The 13,884-nt window shown below is 53.4% G+C and overlaps 3 protein-coding genes across 5 annotated transcripts; 1 reads left to right on the top strand and 2 right to left on the bottom strand.

Moving 5' to 3' along the window:
* The first annotated feature begins 1,018 nt into the window (after window positions 1-1,018).
* TMEM205 (transmembrane protein 205) lies at window positions 1,019-2,467 on the top strand. 2 transcript variants are annotated; one of them, XM_059853741.1, is made up of 4 exons: window positions 1,019-1,148; window positions 1,264-1,369; window positions 1,460-1,623; window positions 1,806-2,467. In XM_059853741.1, exons 2-4 carry the CDS (start codon window positions 1,270-1,272, stop codon window positions 2,103-2,105), a joined length of 564 nt encoding a protein of 187 aa, XP_059709724.1. In that variant the 5' UTR covers window positions 1,019-1,148; window positions 1,264-1,269; the 3' UTR covers window positions 2,106-2,467. The 2 variants fall into 2 exon arrangements, with proteins under 2 accessions (XP_059709724.1, XP_059709723.1); XM_059853740.1 differs by having other exon boundaries at window positions 1,022-1,369; window positions 1,806-2,458.
* Window positions 2,468-2,580: 113 nt separating this feature from the next.
* TTC4 (tetratricopeptide repeat domain 4) lies at window positions 2,581-10,086 on the bottom strand. 2 transcript variants are annotated; one of them, XM_059853737.1, is made up of 11 exons: window positions 9,705-10,086; window positions 9,517-9,634; window positions 9,278-9,439; window positions 8,645-8,715; window positions 8,324-8,401; window positions 7,460-7,584; window positions 7,111-7,197; window positions 6,515-6,729; window positions 5,327-5,408; window positions 4,175-4,257; window positions 2,581-3,268 (listed from the first exon to the last, which is right to left on the bottom strand). In XM_059853737.1, the coding sequence occupies exons 1-11, from the start codon at window positions 10,069-10,071 to the stop codon at window positions 3,169-3,171; spliced, it is 1,488 nt and encodes a 495-aa protein (XP_059709720.1). In that variant the 5' UTR covers window positions 10,072-10,086; the 3' UTR covers window positions 2,581-3,168. The 2 variants fall into 2 exon arrangements, with proteins under 2 accessions (XP_059709720.1, XP_059709721.1); XM_059853738.1 differs by lacking the exon at window positions 8,645-8,715 and having other exon boundaries at window positions 9,705-9,831.
* A 354-nt stretch (window positions 10,087-10,440) lies between these two features.
* Window positions 10,441-13,096, bottom strand: PARS2 (prolyl-tRNA synthetase 2, mitochondrial). The gene is made up of 2 exons (XM_059853736.1): window positions 13,027-13,096; window positions 10,441-12,505 (listed from the first exon to the last, which is right to left on the bottom strand). The coding sequence occupies exon 2, from the start codon at window positions 12,487-12,489 to the stop codon at window positions 11,077-11,079; it is 1,413 nt and encodes a 470-aa protein (XP_059709719.1). The 5' UTR covers window positions 12,490-12,505; window positions 13,027-13,096; the 3' UTR covers window positions 10,441-11,076.
* Between the last annotated feature and the right edge of the window lie 788 nt (window positions 13,097-13,884).

Here is a 13,884-nt window from a genome sequence, read left to right as displayed (position 1 = left end):
CAATCACCATTTTTTCTTAATCCCTTTAAAAAAACAAGGGAGTTATACCCCCTGCTCTGAGCAGCCTTCCAGCCTGCAGCTTCTTTGCATGAAAACACCTTGGAGCTCTCACTGCTAATTCCTGCATGGAGGCAAAGCATTTGGAGAGGCAGATCTGGGACCTTGGGAGCAGCAGGGCTCTGTGCTGGCTGCTGGCAGAGCCCACCACTGCTTTCCTGCCCAGGATGATGCAGGGAACAAAGCCCCACCTAAGGACCACGGCTGCCTTCCCTGGGCCCCTGCCATCCAGGATGGAGCAGGGGAAAATCCCCAAAACACCAAAAAGCTTTTGGAAAAGAAAAGGCCATGAATACAGCTGGGGATTTACAGGCCAGCACTCCAGGTTGGTTGTGGGTGCCTTCTCCGGTGTGCTGCCATCATGAGAAGGCTTAAGGACCCGATTTTCTGGATGCCTAAATAAATACGTGGAGCTAATATATCACAATACAGGGCATATTTATCTGCTTTGCAGCAGTGGGATAGAATTAGACGGCAGTGTCTCTCTCAAGGCCAGCCCTGCTGTAATTCATGCCCCGAGGCAGCAGCCGAGGGGAGGAGGAGGAGGAGGAATTCTGCAGGCAGCAGTATTGATGGGCTACTCCCAGAAGCTTTGTTTTAATTAATTTTCAGAGCGCTCCTTGCAGTGGATCAGGCAGCTCTTTCAAAGCCTCCTTCCACCCACTGCCCGTGCTCTTGTGCAGGGTCTGGGGCAGGGGGTGACCCTGGGAGCCCCCCTGCTCCTTTGAGCCCCAGGTTTTTGGTTAAAAAGTGCAGAAGCTGTTGCTGTTTTTAAACAAGGGGGCTTCCCCCTGGCCAAGAAGCCTCTGATGGCCAGGTCTATTTGACACAGCGTTGGCAGGTCTATTTGACACAGCTTTTCTCTTCCCCTTTTTATTGACTTTCTGCTCGTTCCTGCTGCCAGGGGTCAGTGGGGCGTTGGCTGGACTTTGCCAAAAGTCCACCCCAGCCATGTGGCTCCCAGGTGCTGACGCAGTGCCCTGCCCTGAGATATGAGGGGACTGAACAGAGGCTTTGCAGCCCGGTTGGGTGTGTGGTGGTGAGGCTGGAACGGGGCTGTGCCAGCTCCAGAGCTTTTCCTGAGTAGGCAGGTTTGTGAACCTGAACTGCATTTGCCCTGCGAGCAGCAAGGTGACAGCAGCAACCACAGCTCGGCGCCGAATTCGGGGTGACCTGGCTGACATGAAGGGACCTGTCCCCATCCAGGACGCCATGGCAAGTGACACGGAGCCCTCCAACACCATCAAACTGCTGCACCTGCTTTTCCTCTCCACCTCCTGGGGAATGCAGGTCTGGGTGACCTTCGTGGCCGGTAGGTTGGGCTGTGCTGTGCTCTCTGCCCAGGGGGGTGGCACAGGGGAGGGGGCTTTGCCCCAGCACTTACCTGCTCTCCCCCTCCCAGGGTTTGTGATGAGCAGGCACCTCCCTCGCCACACCTTTGGCTCCATCCAGCGGGAGCTCTTCCCCTACTACTTCCACATCAGCTCCACCTGTGCCTTCCTCAACCTGACCCTGTTTGCCATGTCCCACCCCAGCGAGCGGCTCGGCGAGGAGCACAAGGCCCAGGTAGCCTCCCCCTTCCTCACACACAGCCCAAACCCTTTCCTCTGCTCCTCTGGCTGGCTTGCAAACCATGAGAGACCCACGCACAGTTCAAAGAAGCCCACAAGCACCCAAACTGCAGCGAGCCAGGGGGCCTGGGGGAGAAATTTAACCCACCCCACGCGGGGTGGCTTCGCTCCCTGCAGATCATCATCTTCCTCGTGTGCATCGCCGCCTCTGTGCTGAACACGCAGTGCTTTGGGCGGGTGGCCTCTGACTTGGTGGCTGAGCTGCAGCAGCTGGAGAGCAGCCACGGGCTGGGGCAGGAGCTGGGGCTGGCAGCCCGCGAGCCCCGCAGGCGGCTCCGTGCCTCCGACCCCAGCTACGGGCGGCTGGCGCGGCGCTTCGCCCTCCACCACGCTCTGTCCTCGCTCTGCAACCTCCTGTGCATCCTGTGCAACGGGCTGAGCCTGCACCACCTGGCTGGCCAGCTCTCGGCCCTCTGAGGGCACTGCCAGCTGGTGGCTGGGCAGTGCCCACCCCCTGTAAAGCAACCCCCAGCTTTGGGCATTAAACTGCAGCATCCTCGGGTGGAGAGACTCTCGCTGTGTTGAAATTTAGGAATAGTGAAATGGAAGTGTTTTCTCTAGAGCTGCCTGCAGCCAGCCTCTGTGATGGAAGCAGGAGTGCTTTATGGCTGAACAGCTTTCTAATGCCCTGTGCACTGGCTGTGTCTACAGCTGCAGCGTGCTTTAGACATTTTACATTCCTGCAGAAGAGAAAGAAATGAGAAATTGAGAATTACTTCTGATTAAAAGCCAAATGCTAATACAGAAGTGCAGAAGACCCTGCCTGTTGGCTGTACCAGTTAATGTAATGGATAAGGGTGTTATGCTGGGGTTTACAATCAGTGTCTGTCATTCTCTGGTACTTCACAAGGTGAGACAAACTGTTGTCTCATTCATTAGGCAGAAGTCAGTCTACTTAAAATAGCCATGTTTATTCCAGGTTCTGTAGGACATTCAGTAAGGTATCAAAAGGGTCAGTCAAACACTGCTCCAAACAAAGAGCTCTGCTGCAGCCTGGCCAGCAGCACAGCCAGGCAGGGACAAAACAGCAGCTGCTGAGTCCCAGGCAGGAACCTGACTGCATCCACCCTGCTGCAACAGGCAGGCAGCTCCCCAGGCCACTGCTGCTGAACCCCAGCAGCCACAGCCCACCTCCGAGCAGATCTGGGATTTTCTCAGGTAAGGAAGTACGTTCCCAGCTGCTCTTACTGCAACCACAGCCAGTGCTTGGCACTGCTTCAGGTTTATTTCAAAACCACATGCAGCCTATCATAGAGGAGACCTTCTGCAAGCCAGCTGGGTTCCCTTTTAAACAAATAATCCCCTCATGTTAGCCCTTCCTTCTCCTGTGCTGCTCCCCTGGAAGTTTCCCTGTGTGCCAAGATTATTTTCCTCCCCTGAAGAGTGCAAGGCATTTTTGTTCAAGCAGAAGTCTGCAGCCTGGAGCTGGGCTAACAAACAGCAGCCTCTTGCACAGGATTCCTTGTTTCTTTCTTGCTCATTACAGTCGATGCACTTTCTTGCCAGAGAAGTATTTCTTAGAGAAAGGAGAACGCCTGGCAAACACCAAAACTGTCGGGGTCCCGGCCTTTACAAAATACCTGCAAAGATTAAAAGGAGTCTTTGGCTTCCTTGTAGCTGGCCCAGTGTCTTGCCAAGCAAGCGACTCCTGCCCAGCTCCATAAAGACTGATCCCCCAAAGGCTGGGACAGGGATTTTGTGCTGATTAGCAGAGCCTCTGGAGCCAGGGCTAAGCACATAGAGGAGAAGTCTTTTATGAATCAACTCCTCTCCCAACAGCTTCTTTTAATTAAGGCAGCTGTTATTCTCCCTCTGGAAGGAGGGCTCTTTTGCAGCTGCCCTTACAGCCTGGAACCTGAGGGCCTTTGGACACTGCTGAGTTTTATGGAGTGACAGAGATCCCGCTCCCACTGCGACAGACCGAGCCCCCCACGCTGTGCAGCAGCTCCAGCCAGCTACGAGATGCTGCAGCTCAACAGCACAGGCTGCACAGGAACTTTCTGGCTTCACAAACAGCAAATTCTTCTCTCTCAGTAACAGCACAACTCTTGAAAGGCAGTCTCAGAGCAGAAGAGTGCTGCGTGCTGTGCCGGGGGCTGCTCACGCAGCAGTAAGAACAGCGAGAGCATTGTTAACCTCCAACATGCTCTATAGAGCCTGCTGCCTGCTTTTCTCTTTCTTCTTCTTCTTCTTTTTTTTTTTTAAGTAGTATTGTGCAGATGGGATCTGGAATAGCTCTTCTGTGGTGCTCAGCTGTGCCCAGCTCCCTTTCCCATCTCCACCCAGGCCTGGAAAGAGTTGTTCATTTTTTTGAGGGAAAACACATGTAAACAGCTAAAGCCAGGCACAAAATCCATGCAGCTTTATACCTTCAAGAGGCAGGACTATTAAGTCAGAGAAAAGTTAGGACTATTTAAGAACAAACTGGACTTAAGGCTCATACTTTTTGCCTTTTTTCCCCTGGACATGGACAGGTACAGCCTCACCTTTCGTGCTGCAGCACCTGTAGCAATGTGTGTTCTGGGTTCACCTCATACATTTCTTCTCTTTCTTCATCTTCAAAATAGAGCTGGAAAAAAAAAAAAAAAATGGGGGGGTTATTAAATGCCTAAGGTACATGAAGGAAAGCACTAAGCTGCTGAAAGCCCAATAACAGCACACCAATATCAGCTGGGGTTTACCAAACCTCTGTAGCTTGACCTGACTCTTGGATGCAAAACTCAGCAAGGCAGAAGTTGGTTTGTGTGAATTCCAGGTTTTCCCTGTACAAAGCAGCTCAGGCTCTCCTGGCAGTGGCAGCAGGAAGGCAAAATGCACAGGCTGTTCCCAGGCTTTACAGGCAATCAACCCAAATCTAAGGGCTGCATTTCAACAGGTGAAATGCAGCAATGCTAGGAGATAAACTGAGTGGGTTTAGAGGTATTTGAACAAAATAGAGTTGATTTAAGAGATTAAAATCCAGCAATGGTGCCCTAGACTGTAAATACACACAGGATTTAACCAGGAAAAGTACACAGCCACTGTCCTTCTGGACCTGTCTGCTCACTGTACACAGGGCTGTGCTGCTGCTGCCTGGCACACATGACACTGGAGTGGAAAATGAAAAATAAACATTCCTATCCTTCTATGAACAACTTCAGAAAAATGCTCAAAACCTGCTGCACCAAATCACAACCCTCCTTTGCTAATGTGTTAATAGAGATATATTATCTAGATCTGATTATGTCCTCAAGTAACTCCAGTTAGTTCTGAAAAGAAATTATTTTTAAAAGAATACTTTCTTATTTGTATTGAGCAACTCCACGATGCAATTAAAAAACCAGGCCACTTACAGCTTGATGGTTTAAATCTTAATTATTGTTCCAAAGATGGAATCTAAGCAATATCTATCAATACCTTCTGTCAAGTACAGTGTAAGTGGAAGACAACTTCCATTTTCATCAGTGAATTCTGCCAGCACATGTGGACAATGTTTGAGTTTATAGGTGAGGGTTTTAAGCTCTCTTGATTCCCATCTGTGCAAGGTAAACAGATGAAAACACTTTCATACCCTCAGAGCTGTGCACTTTCTCACTCCAGAAATAAAAAAAACCCACAACACAACAACCCTGAAATTGAAGGAAAGTCAAAATTCTCACCTCAAGATTGTTGGGAAGGTATTTTTTTTCTAAATCCCAAGGAGGTAATTCAGCAAACATCACCATTAAATGATCAATAAACCTAAAAGCCAAAATACTTCATCAGCTTAGACAAAGTGCTCAGCTTCACTAACTTGTACACTTGCATTTGAATGATGGCAAAAATACATTAGCAAATTAAACAACAGATTTGAAAGAAAGTTTAGATACCAATAGTTCCTTCCCTTCAAACTCACTTTCCCAATAAATCCAAGGCCCTGTAACTCAGGTAATTGGCTTCAAATTTGAGCAGTGCAACAACTAATTGTTTTTAACTTCACATTTTCACACTGAAAAAGATGCCAAATAAACACCCTGCACTTTGTCTAAAATGGATTTTCCTTTGACACAGTCCCATGCTTCACCACATCAGTGATGAGAATATGGCTGTGTGTCAAAGACTTCTTTTTTTTGGTACTTGAGAAGTGTTGGGAGGCCAGTTTGTCCTAAAAATCCATTTCCACTTCCTTCAGTCACAAAAAAGCTCAGTGAACACCACCATAAAAGTACTTCAACCTGCTTGCACTGTAATTTTAAGTCCTAAACTTATTAACAGATCTGAGGAATGTATCTTCCAACAAACAAAAAGTTACAAATTCCAGGTCTGTTTAACACCACAAGATGAGAAATTGAAGTTCACATCGAGTGGAATTCTGAGCTTGCCAGTCTGAAAGTTCTGCAGCACTTACACACATCTGCAGGAGGCCCTGAGGAGAACTTTGGGGTCACTGCTGGTTATGAGAGGTCCCCTTTGGAAGCTTTTCATAAATTTTAACTTTTTTTTTCTGAGATCTATTTGGAAGGCTTTGAAACAGCACCTTAATGAATCTTTAAAATCCACGTGTGTGGATGGTCACAGGTACCCCTGGCCCCTAATTAATTACTGGCCTCTGTAATTGCACTGCAAGCCCCTTCAGCCACCCTGGCTAAATGAGTTTGTCTGCAGCATAAATTTAGGTAAATTAGAGAATAATTCAGGTTGGAGAGGACCTCAGGAGGCCACCTAGTGCAGCCTCCTGCCCAAAAGCAGGGTCAGTTGTGTGCTTAGACATCTGGGACTGCTGTAGCACGGCAGTGTTTCACCTGCTGCCTGTTCTCATCTGCTCCAACACCTCCTCCATGCAAGAATGCTGCTGGCAGGGCACTCACCTGGAGCTCTCATGGAAAGCCACAGTGAAATCTGTCTGCTCATGCTCAGGGTACAGGAAGAGGACAGGCCAGCTCAGGCTGCCATCAGCATCCAGGTGCACCTTTGCCCCCGTGGCACTGCCAGAGTGGAACCCATCCAAGGATATCTCAGCCAGGCCATCTGACACTTCCTCTTCTTCATCTGAAGGCTCAAGAACCAGCTTGATATTTCTTTCCTGGAAGGGAGGGAGGGGAGAGCTCAAAAACCAACTAAAAATCCAACAGTTATGGTGGGGAGGGTAAGAACAAAAAAATTAGCATTCAGTAAAAGGTCAAATTATGTTCTTGTTAATGAGTCAGCTGCACAGCTCTCCCTCAGTATCAGACTCAGGTGCCTGGACTTCCCAGCAGAATCCAGAACCTCAGCCAGATATCCATAAACAAATGAGGAGAGGTGGGAATCCAGAGGAACCCACACGTGGAGAGAAGAGCCTGAGAAATACGTGGAAAGGGATGCATCTAAAATCCTTTTCTCTGGGGCCTGCCAGGCATCACTGCAGGGTGCAACTACACACACCACCAGCTCCTGAGAACATTTACTCTTTCAGAGAACTCACCTTTATTGCTGCAAGCAACATCTCCTTCTGACACTGCTCCTTGCTCTCCAGCACCTTTGCTTTCCTGGCATCCCGCTCCTGAGTTCGCTGCAGGTAAGAAAGGGATGCACTGAGGTCACACACAGCAGGTCAGTGCCCACCACTGCTCTTCCCTGACATTTTCTCCTGCTGGAGAAATCAGTTTGGGTCCCCAGGAAGGTCCCCCCCAGCTCATCCCAACACACAGCCCATGGAAGCACCACTCAATCCTGCCTGGGGACACCACAGTACAGAGAAACCTGGGGGGAGCACCCTCCCTCAGGGATCCCAGAGACAAGCACTGCAGATGCCAGTCTGCCTTCATCCTTACCTTTAATTTGTCAGCTTTAGCTCTCATTTCCACAAGCTTTTTCTCTTTTGAGTCTATTTCCAAGCCCTCCTCACACCATGCTATTGCTTCCACGAAATTCTTTAGCTCCATGTGACAGAGAGCTCCTGGAAGGATGAATATTTTAAGTTTCCATTGTTGGAGCCAGTGTACAATACTATAAAAGTGGTGATTATAAAGACAGCATCAGGCCTTCTGCACTAAACATTTCTGTCTTGTGTGGTTATGTTCAACCAGAAACTTCCAGCAGGTCGGTTGAGAAGAAAATTTAAAGCATTTCATCAGTTCTTATATCACTTAGACACAGAAATCAGCAGAATTATGCTAAAAGTGTCTGTTACAAACAAAATTTTATCATTGCGATTAACATTTCAGTATTTGGCTTGTTAGGAAAAATAAAAGGGGGATTTCTATGGAGTGGGAAAAAAGAACAGACCCCAAAAAGAATATTGTGGAAAACAGGAAAAGTTATCCTGTACTCCATAGAAATGGGTCCAGTGTCTCTGATAGATATAGGAGATGAAGAACAAAAGGATATTTGATTGAAAATGCAAAGCAAAAGGCAGAGCTCTGTTTTGGGGAGAAACAGCAACAACAAGTGATCTCTTCCAGTAACTGCTTTCCCTTTCTGAAATGAACTCTGTCCAGAAACAAAGTATGATGCTCACTCACAGTAATTTAAGCTTTATAAACACAATTATTAAACATGCAAGGAAACAAGGCAACAAGTAACAACAGCCTGTTTCAGAGCTGGTAACAATAACAGCACAATCAGTGAAGATAACATCAGACAAGTGTTTGGAAAGGAGTCCTGCTCCATGCAGCAACAGCAGCTTTAACTCTCACCTCTTATGATGGCTTTGAGATGGGTGGGCTTCAGCTTTTTGGCTTGGATGGCATCATTTAGAGCAGAACGGTAGTTCCCTGTAAAGCAAGTAAAAGTGCTGACTTGTATTTAAAATCTATTTAAATCCTTCACTTGTATTTAAAATCTAACCAGACACCAAGGTGACAAAAAGGTTTATGCAGAGACCCTGTAATTCACTGTTCCTATAATCACAGCAAGGTGAGAGGAGGGTAAAATAGGAGCAAATTAAGAAAAATAAGTGAAAGGACAGGGATCAATGACACAGGTGAGAGGTAAATAACATGGTGTGAGCAGGTCACCTCCCTGCAGCAACACACACAGCAGCATTAAAAGGGCCAGAACATCTTCCCTGTTGGTAGGATGGTGGTAGCTGTAAGAGAATCACAGAATTATTAATGTTGGTAAACACCTCCAAAATCATCAAGTAATGGTGTTAAACTAAATGAGGGTAGACTTACATTAGATATAAGGAAGAAATTTTTGACAATGAGAGTGGTGAGGCACTGGCAGAAGTTATCCAGAGAGGGGGTAGGAGCCCCATCTCTGGAAACATTCAAGGCCAGGCTGGGCAGGGCTCTGAACAAACTAGTTTAGTTGAAGATGTCACTGCTCCTTGCAGAGGGGTGGGACCAAAAGGCCTTTAAGGATCATCCATCAATTCCAACCCAAACCAGCCTATGATCCCAAACCGCACTGGTTTTGCCCTGCCCTGGAGCCAAGGCTCGAGCAGCAGGTAACAGCTGGAAGGAGCAGAGAACAAACCCCGCACGCACCCATGTGCTGAAGCGAGCCAGCTCCTCAGGCTTCAAGGCGCCTCCTTCTCACGGATAAGCTATCACACAACCAAAACAAACAAAAAGGAAACCCCGAACGGGGAGGAGAAGCAGCTCTGGAGCGCGGAGCCGCGTTCCCAAGCGGTCGGAGGCCCTTACCCAAGTGGAAATGTGCGGCCGCCCGGTTGGTGAGCAGCACCGCGTCCAGCTCGGCGTCCCCGCACCGCCTCCGCAGCCCCTCCGAGTAAGCGGCCAGCGCTCTCCCGTAGTCCTTCTCCTTGAAGTACTCGTTCCCCTCGTTCTTGTACATCCTGGCCAGCTCTGCGGGGATGCAGGGGGTCAGGCTGGGGCAGGGTTAGGGTTGGCACCTCACCCGAGCACGGCAGGGCAGGGCGCACCTGCGGGGCTCCGCTCCTCGTCGAACAGCAGCGACTGCAGGCAGGCGAGCTCGGGCTGCCGCTCCGCGTCGATCTCGGCCGGGCAGCGCTTCATGAACATGGGGATGGCCTCCAGCTCCTGCGGACGGACAGACGGACACGCATACAGCGCTCTGAGCCCGGCCCCGCGCCTGGCCCCGCCGCCTCACCTGCTCCCACGTGTCGGGGTGCAGCGCTCCCCGGTACCGCGGCGGCGCCGCCGGGGCTCCGGACACGCCGTCCTGCTCGGCCTCCGCCATGCTCCCGCTGCTCCTCCTGCTGCCGCCCGGCCCCGCCTGCGACCGCCCCCGCCGCGTCAGGCCCGGCCCCGCTCCTTCCCATCAGCACCGGCATCCCACCCGCCCCGGCATCGTACCAGCACTGGCATCCCACCGGTACCGGCACCGGTATCCCACTGGTACAGGCACCGGCGTCCGATCCGTCCTGGCATCCCACCGGCACCGGCTTCCCACCCTCCCCCGCTTCAACCCCGGCCCCAGCATCCCACAGGCACCGGCATTGCACCGGTTCCGGCATACGACCAGTCCCGACATCCTACCCGTCCCAGTATCCCACCGGCACTGGAATCCCACCTTCCCCCGCCTCAATCCCAGCCCCACTCCTTCCGAGCGGCCCCGGCATCGGCACCGGCATCCCACCGGCACCAGCATCGGCCCCAGCCCCACTCCTTTCGACTCCACCGCCCCCCCCCACCCCGCCCAGCCGGGATATTAGGAAAAAGTTCTTCATCAGACGGGTTGTGAGGCATTGGAACAGCTCAGGGAAGCGATGGAGTCACCATCCCTGGAGAGGTCTAAGGGGCAGTGGATATCCCACCTGGGGACACTGGTTAGTGGCGGCCTTGGCAGCTCAGGTTAATGGCTGGACGCAATGATCTTAAAGGCCTTTTCCAACCTAAAGGATTCTGTGATTTTATTACAGCGTTGCTCATGATCTCTAGATCTCAGACAGAGGAGCTATGGCACAGGGTGAGGTGACCCCTCCAAGCAGCTCCCTGTCCTGTCAGTGCTGCTGGGATGGCACCAAGCAATTCCTCACAGGAGCCCTGCCATGGCAAGCTTCCATCCTCATGGGACCTGGGTGTTTCCAAAGAGATGCAAACAGAGGAAAGTCCCCTTCCTTTGTCTCTCAGAATCCTTCATGCTTAGAACATGGCAGCGAGGGGAGCCCTCCTGTCCCCCTGTGCAGTTTTGGCTGTCCTGTGCTCCTGACAGAGGCCAAGGCCAGTCTGTCCCTGCCAGGCAGCAAGGGGATGGCCCTGCCAGTGCTCTCACAACCACTCGAGGCTACAAGTGCTGGAAAAAGCAGCTTCCAGGGACCTGTACCCAGAGGGAGGAATGTCCCCAGCCCTGTGGTGGAATGTGTGCTGATTCCAGCTCAACCTCAGCGCCTGGCGCACCTGCAGGACACCATGGCTGGCTCTGACATGAGCTGGATTTGCCTCTGCTCACCCAGAGCCATTGCCAGGGCTGCTCAGATGAACTCACTGCAGCAGACATGACGGATTCAGAGAGGAGCCATTTACGGGACTTGCACTTTACTCAGCAGGTCTATGACCCCTTCTTTGGTGAGGAACAAAACCTCGCCGGCATTCTGATTCCAAACCTCAAAGACCGGGGGGTCCTCGCAGACCCTCTTCCCAGCCACCACCACGTAGGGATAGCCCAGCCGCTGGGCATCCTTCAGCCTCTTGCCGATGGTCAGCTGGCTCCGGTCGTCCAGCACCGCGTCGCCGGCGAGCTGGGGCAGCGCCTGGGCCAGCTCATCGTAGAGCCGCTCCAGCAGCGCCGCCCCCTCCTCCTCCTCCCTGCTGCCCCTCTTGGGGGGGATGAAGCACACCTGGTAGGGCGCGATGAGGCTCGGCCAGCGGATGCTGTCCTCGGTGGAGAGCACCTCGATGGAGGCCGCCAGGATGCGGGTGACGCCCAGGCCGTAGCAGCCCATTTCCACCAGCTGCGGCTTGTTCTCGGCGGAGGAGAAGACAGCATTGGCGACCGAGGAGTACTTGGTGCCCAGGTAAAATGTGTGCCCCACCTCAATGCCTTTGGTCTCAGTGAGCTTCTCCCTGCACGTAGGGCACGAGGTCTGCTCCCCGTTTAGCGTCTCCACGTTGGCCGCGAAATGTCCCTGAGGGCACAGCAGCAGCCTGTCCTCGCCGATGTCCGCCGGCAGCTGGAACTCGTGTGACGTGCTGCCGCCGATGCTGCCCGTGGCCGCCTGCACCTTGACGAAGGGCAGCCCCAGGCGGGCGAAGAGGCTGCAGTAGGCGGCGCACACCTGCTCGTAGGTGCGCCAAGCCGCCTCCTCGGAGCTGTCGAAGGTGTACATGTCCTTCATGTAGAACTCCCGGCTGCGCAGCAGGCCGAAGCGGGGCTTGGGCTCGTCACGGAACTTCCTGGTGACCTGGTAGAGGCGCAGCGGGAGCTGCTTGTAGGACAGGCCGCTCTGCGAGGCCACCAGCGCCGTCACCAGCTCCTCGTGCGTGGGGCCCAGGCAGTAGCCGTGCTTGTGCCGATCCAGCAGCCGGAACAGCTCCGGCCCCATCTGGTCCCAGCGGCCGCTGGCGCGCCACAGCTCCGCCGAGCACAGGCTGGGCAGGTTCAGCTTCTGCCCACCCACCGCCTGCATCTCCTCGTCCATCACCTTGATCAGCTTCTCCATGGCGCGCACGGTGGGCGGCAGGTAGCAGTAGCAGCCGGGGCTGGTGGGGTGGATGAGCCCTCCCTGCAGCATCAGCCGCTGGCTGCGGCAGCTGGGCTCCCCGGGCCGGCCCTCGGAGCCCGCCTGGCCGCCCACGGGCAGGGCCAGCGGCTGGAAGAGCTGCGAGAGCAGCAGGCGCCTGGCCCTGCCCGCGGTGCCACCGTGCCGAGCCCTGGCCCCGCGGTGTCGGGCGCCCAGCGCCGGGACTCGGCAGCTCCTCAGCAAGGCCTCCATGGCGGCACGGAGAGGGCTGCGGAGGGAGACGGGACAGAGCGGGGTCAGGGTCTGCAGCCACCCTGACAGCGACACACGGGCTCCAGAGCTTGCACGGACCCACACACACCTGGGGGCACACGCGAGCGCTCTCCGGGATGCATAGGTCCCTACACGCACGGGCGCACCTGAGCACGCACCCAGGTGTGCACATGCAGGTACCCTGTCAAACCCGAGCGCTGCACAGCGCTCACACAGCCCTGCACGCTTTCCGGGACACACGGGTACCGGGCATGGGCACACCCGCACACACACACCTGGCTGCACGGGTGCACACGCGGGAGCGAACGCCTTCCGGGGCGTACAGGTACGGGCAAGGACACGTGGGGATGCCGCGGGGGAACACCTGAGCGCACACACACACACCTGAGCGCGCACACGTGCACACTCACACCTGTGCACACGCACACTCGCACACGTGCACACGCACACACCGGAGCATTCACACCTGTGCACACGCACACACCAGTGCACACGCACACCCGCGCGCGCACTTACACCCGCGGGGGCGCGCGCCCGGCCCCGCCGGCGCGGCCAATGGGGAGCCCCTCCCTGTCACGTGGGCGGACACACGCGCGGGGAGAGATGGGCGGCGCGCGCCGCTCTCTATGGTTCCGGCGGGCGCGGCGGGCGCCCCCTGCCGGGCGGGAGGAGCGCCCGGAGCGTGAGGGGGACGGTGGGACAGGGCCCACGTAGCACCGTCACCGCCAGGATTTGGGCTCACACAGGACTGGCACCGCCACGATTTGGGCGTCCCTTCCTAATTAGGACGCCTTTCCAAGGCTTAGAAAACCGAGAAGGTGCTGGTTCTTGGGAGAGGCTGCTGTTGTGGAGCTCGCTGCCGTCCCACCGGCTCTGAGGGGCAGCGTCCATTTGTCCGTCCTGCCCTTGCAAGAGGTGGCGTTCATCACCCCAAAGAGGGCCTTGCCATCACCTCAAAGAGGGCCTTGCCATCACCTCAAAGAGGGCCTTGCCAGCTCCATCCGCCACGCCGGTCCTGGCTTTGCGCAGCTGGGGTGTGAAAAACGCCAGTCACTTGTTTTTAAAATTTTAAAAGTTTAATGGTAATAAAATGGTTATAAAAATAGTAATATAATTAGAGTAATAATAATTTGGACAATTTGGATTAGGACAATATGAGACAATAGAAACAAAGAGTTACGGACAGTCCGGGTACCTTTTTCTGGGCAAAATAAGCCCGAAAAAGGACTCACGTTAACAGAGGATTAACCCTTAAAAACAACAGCCTGTTGCATATTCCTACACCTCACACACGATGCATAAATTCCATTCAAACAAAGGATTCTGTCTGGTCAGCATCAACTTCTTCCTCTTAAACCTGACGGCATCTTCAAA

This window comes from Haemorhous mexicanus, chromosome 9, assembly GCF_027477595.1.
Source record: "Haemorhous mexicanus isolate bHaeMex1 chromosome 9, bHaeMex1.pri, whole genome shotgun sequence".
Taxonomy (NCBI): domain Eukaryota; kingdom Metazoa; phylum Chordata; class Aves; order Passeriformes; family Fringillidae; genus Haemorhous; species Haemorhous mexicanus.
Note: the sequence above shows the minus strand (reverse complement) of the source record. Positions and strands in the feature narration are given on the sequence as shown.

Coding starts and splice junctions, on each gene's coding strand:
- TMEM205 (XM_059853740.1), top strand. CDS start 1,240: ATGAAGGGACCTGTCCCCATCCAGGACGCCATGGCAAGTGACACGGAG. Junction 1,370..1,459: donor CTGGGTGACCTTCGTGGCCG/GTAGGTTGGGCT, acceptor TCCCCCTCCCAG/GGTTTGTGATGAGCAGGCAC. Junction 1,624..1,805: donor GCGAGGAGCACAAGGCCCAG/GTAGCCTCCCCC, acceptor CGCTCCCTGCAG/ATCATCATCTTCCTCGTGTG.
- TTC4 (XM_059853737.1), bottom strand. CDS start 10,071: ATGCCGGAACCGGTGCAATGCCGGTGCCTGTGGGATGCTGGGGCCGGG. Junction 8,402..8,644: donor GTGTGTGTTGCTGCAGGGAG/GTGACCTGCTCA, acceptor CTTGCTTTACAG/GGAACTACCGTTCTGCTCTA. Junction 4,258..5,326: donor ACCTTCCCAACAATCTTGAG/GTGAGAATTTTG, acceptor TTTTTTTTCCAG/CTCTATTTTGAAGATGAAGA.
- PARS2 (XM_059853736.1), bottom strand. CDS start 12,489: ATGGAGGCCTTGCTGAGGAGCTGCCGAGTCCCGGCGCTGGGCGCCCGA.